The sequence below is a fragment of the Camelina sativa genome, chromosome 3, assembly GCF_030686135.1.
Source record: "Camelina sativa cultivar CO46 ecotype springtype chromosome 3, ASM3068613v1".
NCBI lineage: Eukaryota > Viridiplantae > Streptophyta > Magnoliopsida > Brassicales > Brassicaceae > Camelina > Camelina sativa.
The window spans coordinates 5410450-5425149 of NC_141882.1; the positions used below are offsets into that span (position 1 = coordinate 5410450).

Consider the following 14700-nt stretch of genomic DNA (forward strand, 5'->3'; position numbering starts at 1 on the left):
ATGTGCATGTATGTATGGTTATGGGAACAAATGAAACCTTTACTTTATGTGACAAAAGAGGAACATGTAACCAAATTTCTCTTCTTTTACTTTTTAACCATTTGAATTGTAATGAGAAAAGCTATTGATTCCCAACGACCTCTTGCTCTCCTTTCAATAAATAATAACAAGAACCAACCCAAAACCCAAATAGAAAGAGGACAATATACATCACACGCTCTGTTTCTCCTGTTCTTGTTCTCTGTGGGAACAAACAATGTTGTGGCAAACGTTCTTTTACTCTGTTCTCTTACTATCTCTGTTATTCAGGTGTACCGGAGATGAATCATTACCTGAAGTAACTGACTCTCAAGAAGCTCCAATGGACAAAAGAGAACGAGAAGCCTTGTACTCTGCGATTCAAGGATTTGTTGGTGATTCTTGGAACGGATCTGCTCTCTATCCTGATCCTTGTGGTTGGACTCCAATTCAGGTTTTTATTGCAATCTTTCCTAAAACCCTTTGTTTCGTTTCTTTACATTCATGTTTTGTATGGTTAAGTCCTTAATTGTCATAGACTCTTGAAGATAGTGAAGAGCTTGAGCTTATGATGTTGTAGAAACTTTTGAGCTTATGATGATGTAGAAACTTTTGAGCTTTAGATGTTGTTGAATCATTCAAACTTAACTTCGAAAAAGATTGTGAAATGCTGTGTAAAGATTTTGTTTTCTAGCTGTCTCAAATAACTCTTCAAAATGCTTTGTCCCCTTTGAAAAATTTCCATAATCGGATAGTGAAGTTTAAAGCTTCAAAGCAACAAAGTGAATCCTATTTTCATGTAACATCTCTTTTTTGGGGTTTCTTTAAATGTTTCAATGGTTGTTACAATTATATGTTCATTGGCCCACCAATCATTTTTTTAATTTGCAGCTAAGTGCTCCTCCGAAAATCCAAACATTGAAAAAAAAACAATAAACATTTTTGTTTTGGTTCCAGGGTGTTTCGTGTGACATCTACAATGACTTGTGGTATGTCACAGGTTTAAGTTTAGGGCTTGTTTATGATAACTCACTTGCTTGCTCCTCAAGTCTTCAGATAAGGCCAGAGTTATTTGAGCTCAAGCACTTAAGATCTCTCTCCTTCTTCAACTGCTTTATCTCTCCCATGGTGATAGCTAAAATGGGCTGGATAAACTTTGCATCCAACTTAGAATCACTTGAGTTTAGATCTAATCCCGGTCTCATTGGGAAGTTTCCTGATACAATTGGCAATCTCACGAAGCTGAAGTCTTTGGTGGTTCTCGGAAATAGGTTCGATGGAGAACTACCGGCGAGTATCTGCAACCTAAAGAGTTTAAAGCAGCTTGTGTTCGCAGGGAACTCATTCGCGGGAATGATACCAAACTGTTTCAGTGGGTTACAAGACCTCTTGATCTTGGATTTGAGCCGCAACTCTTTCTCAGGGACATTGCCTTCATCTGTTGGAGATTTGGTTTCATTGCTCAAGCTTGACCTAAGTAATAACCTCATAGAAGGGAAGTTACCACAAGAACTAGAGCTATTGAAGAATTTGACACTTTTGGATCTGAGGAAGAACAGAATCTATGGTGGGCTGTCCAATAACATTGAAAAGATTCAATCACTAACGGAGTTGGTGTTATCAAACAATCCAATGGGTGAAGAGGATATGATGGAAACAAAGTGGGAAAAGATGAAAAATTTGGTAGTTTTGGATTTATCCAAAATGGGGTTGAGAGGTGAGATTCCATCTGGTCTAACCAACCTGAAAAGCTTGAGGTTTCTTGGTCTGAACAACAACAATCTAACCGGTTATGTTCCATCAAAGAAGCTTGAGGCTTTGCCTTGTCTTGGTGCTCTATACATGGATGGAAACAACTTAACAGGTGAGCTTAGTTTCTCTAGAAAGTTCTATGAGAAGATGGGAAGAAGATTCAAAGCTTCAAAGAATCCAAATCTTTGCCAACCATTTGAGATGGTGATCTCAGAATCTCATAAACATGTACTTCCTCTTGGGGTGAAGCCATGCACTTAGAATAGTATGAAGAAGACAACTTTGGCGATTCAACAAACGTGAAACTAGAAAGATGAGTTGAAGTCATGATTCCTCAAGCTATCTACATTTTTATGTTAATTTTCATTTTGGTAAATATGTAAGAATATTTATCAATCTCATCGAAATTTCTTTTATTGTAATGGTATAACGTTATGAATGTGGACGACCTCCAAAAAAAAAAAGTCTTATTAGGCCGATTTTGAGGTGTTAAATAAAATTTGAAAAATTGGCCCATGCAGGTTTCGCGTTATTAGCACGACGCTCATGGGCCTTAACGATGATTTGATAAATTTAAAGTTTCATATTTGTGTATGCATTTTTTAGAGAAGAAGGATGATGAATCACTATGAAGCTCTTAAACAAAGAAAACAAAAAAGGTTTGTAGGAAACTATTTAATACAGTGCTACGGAGTAAAGTACGAGCAAGATGCCAACATATAGACTTAGACTTGACACGAATAATTGCTCTCGCCATGTCTCATAAAGAGACGATCGATCATTTATATATTATATAAATAAACGTGAGATAAGATAATCATATGCAGTGTTATGGGAAAGAAGAACACATAATGTGAAGGCACCTGGAAAGAAGCCCAAAATGTTCTAGAATTGTGGACAAAAACAAAAACAAAACAAAGGAACACAACTAAATATGGAAATTTACTAACTTGTTGGTTTGATGGGACGAATAGTGTGTCTGAATGTTTTTCTTCCAACGAGATAATGTCAACAAACAAATAAAAAATTCACAGAAACACTTCTCAAACGTTACAAAGAGTCCAATGAAATCAAACAGTTGATTTGTTGTTTGAGACATCGTAGGCCATCTCTTGTTCATTTTTCAATACACCGATCTTTAAAAACAGTTTTGATCGACTTGGTGGTGTTTTGGAATTCCAAGTTTGAACTATCGGACCAGTCCACTTAATACATTGGTTATAAATCGAAAATACATAAATCTTGTTAATCCTAGGCTCCTCCTACCTAGTCCTTAGTTATTCATCGATGTCCATGATTATAGAGAAAGAGGTAGATAACAAATGAACTAGGAAAAAGTTAGAAATCTTTGTTTGTGGATGATGTAGCAAGGTAGCAAAGAAGTGAGATTTTCACATTTATATCTGAGATAATAGTGTTTTTAAAAAAAAATGAAGTATTAGTATATTACATATGAATACTAATACATGCATAATTAAAATAAGATATTGTTTTAATGTCCTCCTTTTTGGTCTTTAGTAGAATCCGGAAGATCTCAAACATGACTTTTGGTTTTTTATATATCTTGTCGTATCTCATTTGTCATTTCCATCACAAATGTTTTTTTTGATAAATTATCCATCACAAATTTAATCAACGAAAAAACGAAACGAGATATGTTTTGTGTGTGTGGAACTTAGGCCTGGGCATTCGGTTAACCATTCGGTTTCGGTTCGGTTGTATTCGGTTTCGGTTATTTTGGATATAGTAATATAATAACCATTTGGATATTTATGAAATTTCGGTTTAGTTCGGTTCGGTTTCTTTCGGTTCGGTTTCGGTTTGGTTATTTAAATAAATAACCATAACTAACATAAATTATATTAACATTAACCAAATAAACCAAATATAACCAAAACTAACCGAATATAACCAAAATTAACCAAATATACAATAACAAAAATACAAAAAAGGGAAAAATATTGATTCAATTTTACAAAATAGTATTTAACTTTGTAAATTCAAAATAATAACATTTACATATATTGATTATTTAAAATATTTAATTGTTTTGAATCTAGAAATAATTTATATTTTAAGTTTATTTTATAGTTTTGCATAATATTAAGTATATAATATTTGATATCTTCTAGGTTTTCGGATATTTCGGTTAACCATTTAATTGTCGGTTCGGTTCGGTTCGGTTTCGGTTAGTTTGGATATAGATTTTTACTAACCATTCGGGTATTTGAAGAATTTCGGTTCGGTTCGGTTTAGTTTTTTTCGGTTCGGTTTCGGTCGGTTATTTGGTTATCGGTTATTTTGCCCAGCCCTAGTGGAACTCATGTTTGCCCACCCTAAACCAATCGATGACGATTTAAACCAATTAATGGGAATGTTAGGCATTTAAAAGAAAAATAAGATTCACATCGAGTGAGAAGTACAAAAGGAGATAAGTTCCAGAAAAAAAAAAAAAAACAAGTACAAAAGGAAAACCATAAGCTTGAAAGGTAAGTGGCTCAATTATTATTACAACTTTATTTATTAGGGCAAAACACACAAAATTCGTAGCCCGAGAAGAAGAGAAAGAGACAAGAGAGAAGAGACCGGTGGTGATGATAGTCACGACGGCGACGATGGTAGGACCGCCGCACGTGGTCTGCCTTACCCATGTCTCCATTTGACCAGTCAACGTACTTAACTTCTTTAATTATTGGAGTTCTTCAGTACGTTACATATGTAAAGGACTATATTAAATGGTTTATGAAATTGAACTATAATTTTCAAAATATTCACATGACTCATTTTCATCTAAATCTATATATTTAGGGATGCAAAAACAATACTCATGCTACGATGAATCAATATTCCACTTCTTATCATGGTTTATGAAGTTAACAAATAATTACTTTACATTTCCATGTTACAAATGAAATTTTTGTTTCACTAAATTAAGGGCTGATTATATAGAAAAGAATTAGACGTGACAGGTCGTCCATCATAATTTTTTTAGCACCTAATGATGATATTGATAACGTCAGATAAATAAGAGAGACTAACCAAACTAATGATTTATGAATACTATGTCCCTTGGTTTATATATATAGTCGCTCACAAATTATATATTACTCCATCGCTCTCGTTACAGGCGTATTTTAAGTAGTTATTTATCTGATATATTTAGCTAATTAATCTACGACATTATATATTAATAAATAATTAATATACATAATACATAATAGATCTTTTAAAAAAACTAAACAGAAATGCATAATAAATCTAAATTGATTACCTTTATAAGGGCATCATTAATGGGAGAACTTTTTTTTGTGTTCTTAGATTAAATATATAGTGAAAATAATGTTAGATCAGTTGTTAAGATCATAGGTAAAAAAAATGGGAGAACTAATTATGGTGTTCTTAGAATAAAGATATAGTGAAATAATATTCATAAATATTTTACAAATTATAAAAACTTATAAAATAATATTTAAATTGCTTACTTATATAAAAGCAATTGTATACTTATAAATTAATATAATATTCTTAAACATTTTACAAATTATAAAAACTTATAAAATAACATTTAAATTGCTTACTTATATAAAAACAATTGTATACTTATAAATTAATATAATATTCTTAAACATATTCCAATTATAAAAACTTATAAATTAACATTTAAATTGCATACTTATATAAAAGCAATTATATACTTATAAATTAATATAATATTCTTAAACATATTATAATTATAAAAACTTATAAATTAACATTTAAATTGCATACTTATATAAATAAAATATCTTTTTTTTCCAAAAAGTCTCGTCCAATCACATGAAGCCACGTCAAATAAGAACTGGGTTTAAATTAGTTCTACTTAAAGAACTAAAAAAAGTGTTCTAAACTACTATTCATTATTTTTCTAATTTTTTTGGGCTTAGAACACTCTTGGTGTTCTCCTATTAATAATGGCCTAAGTAATGACAGCATCATTTTAGAATCAATAATCAACACAAATCATAGAAGTTTGAGCCAAATCATGGGACATGTCGAAAATTGTGAGAGTTCCCCCACGAACTAAACGAAAAAGTGGAGTTTTTGTTGTGTTGGAATTAAAATGAATTAAAATTAGCTCATCCCCATGCGTGGGGGCAGCAATAACCAACAATAAACTAACCAAACCTTAATTGTGATTTTGGATATTAAGAAAAAGGGAAAAATGCTTGTTTTATAGTATACTGCTCCATATGTTTAATTATCATTACGAAAGTAAACAAAATAATTTTTTTTGATTCGTGTACTGTAAGATAAAAGAGTAGTATAGTATTGAGGTTGAAAATATAAGGTAACGATTATTTTTACATTAACCGCAAATCATTGAACATAGCCAAAAGCCATTACAAAATTTTGTCAACTCTCTCTCTCTCTCTATATTATGCAGTCAATATTTACAATCTTGCCCTCTCCTCCACTAATTCATCGAATTTCCCATATTTGCTCCAAAGAACAAGAAGAAAATTGCTAAACGATGAGAGGTCTAATCAGAACCAAGTCAAACTCTCTTAACCGATTCATCCACAATCTCGCGTCGAATCAAACCCGATCCGCCCGGTTAAGCTCCATACATCACATTTCGTCTCTCTCCAACACACGAAAGCTAGCCTGGCCTTTATACATAATGATTCGAGGATGAATCTCTGAGAAAGATCAATCGTGCCAACAAAGAAGCATGACGACACATCTTCGAATGATGTAAAGCTTAGCTCTTTGTTCTTTAAGGACAGCTCCAAGTCCTTTACTCGACACCCTTCTCTTTGAACCTCCCATGCTTTGACTTGATCCCATCTTCATCTTCAATATCTATCGATCGACTTTGACAAAACAAAAACAAACTTTTTTCTAAGGCCTGAGAGATATGTTTATGTATAAGGAGAGTTTATAAAAATGAGAATACAAAAAAAAAAGAAAAGAGCCTGTTTTTATAGAAGAAGAGAAAGATTGAAATATGACCCTACACACTTCTTTCTCACTATCCACTTGTGTGTGTTTTTGCGTTATTGCAATTTATTATCATTGAATATTTGAATGATTTTTATATGGTCACAATTTCACAAAACCCCCAAACATCTATGCCCTATTTGTCCCCGTTGTTGGTACGTGTCAAGGCACACATGCATACCACGTAGGATTGGATTTCATTTTTTTGGTTGTAATTAGCTCTCTAATCAATAATTATTACTTTTGCGGATATTTCAAACAGACGAAAATGGCTAGCTAATTAAGTCTCCTTCCATGATTCCATTTTTAGATGTTCAATTGCTTCTAGATTTTTTTTTCCGTTGGGAAAGGTTTTATATTGCTTCTAGATTAGGGTGGTAATTCGAAGATTCAAGAATAGTTTAAAGCAATCTCAAACGAAACAAGGTTTAATTAACAAAGGCTCACAACATATCTGTGTACGTAGTGGTTTTATTAGTGTTGTTATCTTAATCTTTCGGCATCTGATTTCTTATTTACATTCAGAAAATTTTGTCGCTAATTTGTTTTTTATTTTAATTTGTTTTTGAAGTTACACAAGTTAATTAGTAGTACATGACATAAGCAATATAATGCACATATTTGTCGTTATAGAAAATAGATTTTTCTCAGTGACGCCTTCTTTTTTTCCTTGCAGATAAAAATGGAGTGGCCGGCTAACCATTCTCTCCTTTTTAATAATATTAATATTTTCTTTACAAAATGAATGAAATTAAACCCTTCAAGAAAAGAAAAAAAGAATGAAAATTTGGAAAGATTAGAAAAAAATGAATAATAAACGAAAAGAGGTATAAATGAGAATTTTTTTATTGTTTTACGATAACAATAATGATAGGAAACAAATTAACTTTTATCCTGTTACAAAATATTTTCTAACTTATTTTTCGGTGGAATTATAAATGGTTTATTTCGGAACAGAGAAGCTTCTAAAAAGTTACGATAGGTTTGTGCAGCGTGGCTGAGAAGAGTTACATACTTACATGAACTGTGGATTTCGTATACTAAAAAATAAAAATCAGTCATGATAGTTTCTAAGAAGCATACTCGTCAAAATACTAAATTACGCCGCCGACTGATCACATCTCATACGATCGATAATCAAAAGTATCAACGAATGAAAAGATAATAACTAGTTGTGACCACAGTCAAATTTTGTGGATGATATGAATAGTTGGGTTTATCAATTTATTTATTCTGTACCTTTTTTTTTTTTTTTGTAAACGTGTTGGATCCACGTCATTGTACTAATCTATTAGACCTTCCGTGCACAACTTCAAATTCTGTGGTGTGCTGTGAGATAAGGATTTTTAATTTCTTTAACTTTCTAAATTAAAATATTAACTTTATTACACAAGATATAATTCATGAAAGACTTGTATTATTTTTTTTAATATCATGTACACTGCACTACTAAGTTAGTATTATAGTCAAGAATGTTATATTTAAAATTGGATGCATGTCCGTATATTTGACTATAGTAGAGATCATTAATTAGGTTCTAGAAGACTAGAACTATTCGCAATGCAATTCAGTTTCGTAAACTTGTTATCAAAACAAACTGTCCAACGTTAATGAATTGTGACCTCAACATATTTGTCTTTTCATTTATTTTGAGTCTTGTAAAGTGTCCATGCATCGGTTGAGATTCGTTTAGTGAGAAATGTGTCATTAATCAAAGAATGCGTTAGGTGACGATTACTATAATAACTTCCAACTAATTTGGTTTTCGGATGGCGCACGAATTATGAATTAGTATAACAAATTAATGATAGAGCATATACTTTTCTAGCATAATAGTAATATTTTAATTTTCTTTTGTCTCCTAATGAAATAATGATATTTTTGAGTTTTGATGCATTATTAGCTAACTTAAGTAAACTATAACTAAAAAAATGTTGATGGAGGATTATCTTAAGAAAATAATGGTATTGAGAATCGCACACGTACAATTAATAAAACTATATTAACTAAAATTATTCGTTAAACCTGTGTAAGAATCGTAAGAGTATATAAAATGCAAGCGTTATTAATTCCACATTGTTATTGGAGAGGTGTTTTTTAAATCTATATGAAATTATAAATTCTAATAATCAAAACACATGGATTTTGAAATAACATGTTTTATCTTTGGATTTGAAATCTTCTATTTTACACATTCAAATCCATTTAAAACATAATGTGGATTTTGAAATCCAAAAACAAATCATTAAATGAATAACATGGGATTTTAACAATTATTTATAAATCATAGAACCAATAACACATAATTTTGATAAGTATTTCAAAATCAATGATTGAATAACACATGATTTTTGTTTAGATTTTCAAATCCATTAAAATCATATAACTAATAATTCCCTTTAAGTAGTGCTAAGAAACTAAGAATAATTAATTTTTTTAGTTCAGGTGGATTTGATTGGAGTGTAAGGCCATGTATGTGTGTAGAGGACTTACTACTACTGAACAAAAATTGAGACAAAGGCTCAAAGATATGATATGCAAGTTTCACAAAATGATGATTATAAGGCATGCAACAGCACATACAAAATTAAAAGAAAAACTTGTGGACTTCGTAAGCAAAATAGAAATTTAGAAATGTGGGCTTCTCTTGTATAAAACGAAAGCACCTTATAAAGCCTTCTTAGCCTTCTTCATAACCTTTAAAAGTTGAAATCCGTCCCAAACTTATAAAATTCATTGGCCCAAATATATTTAGGTTTGAACTGGGATCATCACAACAACAACGAAAAAAAAAGTAATATACAAGAGAATTCAAATATTCATTGTCATGTAGATATCCGTATAATTTCTGGGTTCTAGAGATTTAGGGTTTAAGATATAACACAACATTAAATTTATATATTCATGGTCATGTGAATACCAATCAAATTTGTGGGTTCTAGAGATTTATAGTTTAAGATACAATAACAACATCAAATCCATATATTCATGGTCATGTGGATACCAATCAAATTTACAGGTTCTAGAGATTTAAGGTTTATGATACAACAACAACATCAAATTCATATATTCATGGTCATGTAGATACCAATCAAATTTGCAGGTTCTAGAGATTTATAGTTTAAGATACAACAACAACATCAAATCAATATATTAATGGTCATGTGGACACCAATAGAATTTATGAGTACTGATAACATATCAAAGTTTTTTTAAAACTTATCCAAATAGATAACTACTTATGAATGCAAATTTTTTTTAAACCATCAATGTTTGTATGTTCTTTTCCTACTTCCATATGCATTTTCTATCTCAAAAAATGTTCATCTACACCAAACTATTCAACTATATGTCTCAATCAGAATCACTTCTAATTGCATCAATCAATTTAAAGATAAGAACATACTAACATAACATGAAAGTTAGAGGGCAAATAATGTACAAAAAGATGGTGAGAGGAGAAGAGAGAGAGATGATGAGAGGAGAAGAGAGAGAGAGGGAGAGAGATTTTTTACTCACTCACAGAGAGAACACCAAGCGAAGGAAGACGACGAAATTTCTTTGTGAGGACGAAGAACAGAGCAAGGAGCAATGAAGAGTGAGGCACTAATTTCATTCAGCTTTAATAAAAAAGTTGAAAGCGAGAGACACGCCTGCCCCTGCGATCGGGACGCGTGTCTCTATTAATATCAATATCAAACGATTAGGATTTATTTAAATTCTGAAACACAACCCACCGATTTGATATGTTACTACCCTACTTACTTGGATTTTTTTTGTATCTTCCTTATTTTGCTTGTAATACACTAACAGTGATTTTTATAAAAATTATCTTTTGGTTCCAACAATTAATTTGACATCCACAAAACTTATATATGAGTTTTTCTTCTTTTTTTAAATATTCACATTAACTTTTGACATTCAGTAATATGAAAATCACTCCTTTATATGCTCAATTGATGAAGAAAAATGATTAGACCAAAGCATACTAGAGAAACTAATAATTATCTTAAAATGATACTAGAGCAACTAATAATCACTTGAAGTGATTATCAAAAACGCATATTCTTATTAAGCTAAAATTGTGACTGTACACAAAATTCAAACGAAAACGCCAACAAAGATCCCTATATTTTGCCAAACGAGAGTAGCGTCCAAAAGTTGAATTATGAATCAATATACCAAATTAATGATAGAGCATATACTTTTCTAGCATAGTAGTAATATGTTAATTTTCTTTTGTCTCCTAATAAAATAATGATATTTTTGAGTTTTGATGCATTATTAGCTAACTTAAGTAAACTATAACTAAAAAAATGTTGATGGAGGATTATCTTAAGAAAATAATGGTATTGAGAATCGCACACGTACAATTATTAAAACTATATTAACTAAAATTATTCGTTAAACCTGTGTAAGAATCGTAAGAGTATATAAAATGCAAGCGGTATTAATTCCACATGGTAGTACTTAATTAGTAGTAGTGCTAAGAAACTAAGAATAATTAACTTTTTTAGTTCAGGTGGATTTGATTGGAGGACTTACTACTACTGAACAAAATTTGAGACAAAGGCTCAAAGATTATAATATGCAAGTTTCACAAAATGATGATTATAAGGCATGCAGCAGCACAAACAAAATTAAAAAATATATATATATATATATATATATTTGTGGACTTCGTAAGCAAAATAGAAATTTAGAAATGTGGGCTTCTCTTGTATAAAACGAAAGCACCTTATAAAGCCTTCTTAGCCTTCTTCATAACCTTTAAAAGTTGAAATCCGTCCCAAACTTATAAAATTCATTGGCCCAAATATATTTAGGTTTGAACTGGGATCATCACAAGTCACAACAACAAAGAAAAAAAAAAAGTAATATACATAAAACTTTCCGTTTACGTAAATTCAGACAAATCAGCTGAAAAACGTGGTTACTTTTCCGTAAATGATGCCATGTTATAATTAGATCTGTACAACCAAATTTCGAAAACCAAATATTTCAGGAAGCACATCAACGTAATTCATTTTTGGTAATTTAAACCAATATTGTAAACTGTCAAGTACAATGTTTTGATTCTTCGAACTACAAAAATGAATTATAAAGTGAAGTAAACAATAAAAAAAGAGACACATCTTATTGTAACCCATCGTTACATAACTCTAGTTCTTACACATCAAAGACAACTAGTTGCAGAATCTAACAAACTCTCTTCTTTGACTTTTCTTCTCTTTTGATTCCACTTGGCTGCCACCGTTAGATAAAACGTATCTTCGATCATCTGCCAGGTGGCTTTCATCGACGTTCGGCAAAACACGTCCATGTCTCCTTCTACCTCCTCCACCGTCCGATATGTAATTTGACCATCATCAGCTATCAGAGATCAACGGTGAGTAACGAAACAGATCATAAGGAGCCCATAACGAATCCAACGGACAAGGCCGTCTCGAGTCAAGCCTTAGCCATGGCTTCCCTTTCCCGCTCCAATGCAACAAACTCACCGGACCCGGATGCAGATTCCGGCAAAGCCCCTCCAAGTTATCACCGCCGAGACCATGCTGGTTCCACCTATGCTCCACCGGCTCAACATCTCCGGCGAAAACAAGCAGAAACGGAGGCAAAGACCCCAACTCGTAAATACGATGTCGTTTCTGTATCCTCATCCACGTCTCAAGCTTCGCCGTGACTCTCCCTTCTCTCCATTTCCCAAGATCGATCACCATCACTCCGGTGTTAAAGTAACACGGCTTACGTCCCTTCAACGCCGACTTGTAGCCTTGACTCGACCAGAATCTTGAAGTGAAGTAGTTAGTGAAGTTCGCGTGACAATACTCCGGAGCTCCGACGACGTGACGACGCAGATCGATTCTCCATAGCTTGGCCACGTCGTCGACGACTACGAGATCGGAGTCGAAGTAGATGACGCGGCGCACGGCGATAGGGAGGAGATCGGCGAGGTAGATCCGAGCGTAGTTTAAAGGCTGGTCCAAAGCACGGCGGATCGAGGAGGAGATTTTGCTGCGAACGAGGTTAGGGTCAAAATGGTAAATGTGATAAGTTAGGTAAGGGAACGTTGAGGAGATTATGCGGCGGAGATCGGGGCTACGGCGGTGAGTAGCGATGAAGTGGAAAACAACGTTTTCAGGACAAGAAGCGTGTTGTAGAACGGAGAAGACTCCGGCGACTGAGCCACGGAGGTAAATGGCGTCGAGAGTCATTGCTATGTGGATGAGGGAAGGGTTGTGTTCGCGATCCGACGGTGACCATGTCGTTTTGGAGCATTCTCTGCCGTTTCGAAACGCCGGAGCTTCGCGAAACGCGGGGAGGTCATTAGTAGTGAGAGCGAATGCGACGCAGGTAACCGCGATTGGAAAGAGTAGAAGCAGAGATAAACGCAAACGCGGACGCAGTGATGACATTTTTGAGTGGAGACAAAGAGAGTGTGAAATAGAAGGCTTTTATTTGTGTCGGTTGTCAATGGCGGATTAGGGGTACTTTCGACATTTTAAGTCATTCTTTTTCCGTTAATGCTTGATTGTTTAATTTGTCGCTAGTGTTAATGAAAGTTAGTGAATAAAAAACTATTTTTTTGGGATTATAGTTTAACAATAATTATAAGTCTACGCTACGGTGATGCCGTGATGCATTTATGTTTTACGTGGATATTACTATATTGGATTTTGAATACGACCAAAGTCTTTTTGATAGAGGGCAAATTATATCTCATAGAGAATAATATAAGACTGATTGAAATAAAGGAAAATAGGAGATAGGCTTCTCTGAACTAAGTGTGCACTGTGCAGTCACTAGTTACATATCACCATTAATGCATTTAATTATCTCAGCAGCTTATATATATGTCATAAATGATAGTGAATCCAATTTGGTTATTACATAACGGTAAAAGCCATTTTTTTAGAAGACCCTACTATGCATTGGTTTATGATGAATAATGATATGATGATGCAAAAATAAAGATGAAAGTTGTAAACACAAATGTTTGGATGTTTTGGCTTTGTTAAAGGAATATTATCCTTCACAGATTCTTTTTCCATTTTTTCCAATTTTCATATCCACTTAAATTTGTCTTAAACTGTAATGTCATCATCATTTTTGGATGTCACATGTCTACAGTATAACGATATGAATTCTTGGTTTTTCAAAAAATGGATCTTGAAAACGTATTCAACATTTCATTATAAGACACAGTTTTGTTTCCCTTGACAAGAAACGTATTCAACAGCTTTGCGTTGTGTAGTATGTGGAATGAGTGTTATAATGAAATGTTTAAGCTCAAACATGTAAGTACAAATTAATATTCTATAGTCCGCACTTCTCATCCTATCAACAAAATAATTGAAATCGAGTTGCCATGAACAAACATGTTTAAACCCATTGGGCCAATACTGCCATTATTATATTTAAAATTCAAATTCGCCGGACTGCTGTATAGAAGTCAGATCCCACCGACACAAAAACACAAATTAGCCATCATCAATTATTTTCATATAAAAACTATAGGGACAGACAAAAGTGGATGATGCCCTATCAATTTTCTGTCTCATTAGCTTTACACCATGACCATATTCAAATTTAATATTTATATTTTGCTTATTAACACAAACTTAACAATGGGTTCATTCAAGTACTGCGTATTTAGACTGACAAGAGAATAGAAAGGAAAATCATACTTATAAAAAAATATGGTGAAAGAAAATCTTTTATTGTGTAATGGTGCTTATTTAGAAAGATTTAAATAGAAGAAAATTATATCATTATTTTAATATTAAATAATAGAATCAACATAAGATAAAATCGTACCTTTAATATTGAAACTATTATATGACATGAATATTGATACTATTATACTTCTGTTCAATAATTTATAAAATAATTAATCATTGTTTACTTTGGACGGACAATGTTTGTACTTTACACACACAAAATTAA

The 14700-nt window shown here is 32.6% G+C and overlaps 3 protein-coding genes across 3 annotated transcripts; 1 reads left to right on the forward strand and 2 right to left on the reverse strand.

The window, feature by feature from the left end:
- The first annotated feature begins 125 nt into the window (after window positions 1–125).
- On the forward strand, window positions 126–2209 carry LOC104772183 (piriformospora indica-insensitive protein 2). The gene is made up of 2 exons (XM_010496828.2): window positions 126–472; window positions 976–2209. Exons 1-2 carry the CDS (start codon window positions 257–259, stop codon window positions 2029–2031), a joined length of 1272 nt encoding a protein of 423 aa, XP_010495130.1. The 5' UTR covers window positions 126–256; the 3' UTR covers window positions 2032–2209.
- A 3884-nt stretch (window positions 2210–6093) lies between these two features.
- Window positions 6094–6778, reverse strand: LOC104772194 (small polypeptide DEVIL 4). The gene has a single exon (XM_010496836.3). It carries the CDS (start codon window positions 6601–6603, stop codon window positions 6460–6462), a length of 144 nt encoding a protein of 47 aa, XP_010495138.1. The 5' UTR covers window positions 6604–6778; the 3' UTR covers window positions 6094–6459.
- Window positions 6779–11749: 4971 nt separating this feature from the next.
- On the reverse strand, window positions 11750–13436 carry LOC104772203 (putative galacturonosyltransferase-like 3). The gene has a single exon (XM_010496845.3). The coding sequence runs from the start codon at window positions 13167–13169 to the stop codon at window positions 12120–12122; it is 1050 nt and encodes a 349-aa protein (XP_010495147.1). The 5' UTR covers window positions 13170–13436; the 3' UTR covers window positions 11750–12119.
- Window positions 13437–14700: the final 1264 nt, after the last annotated feature.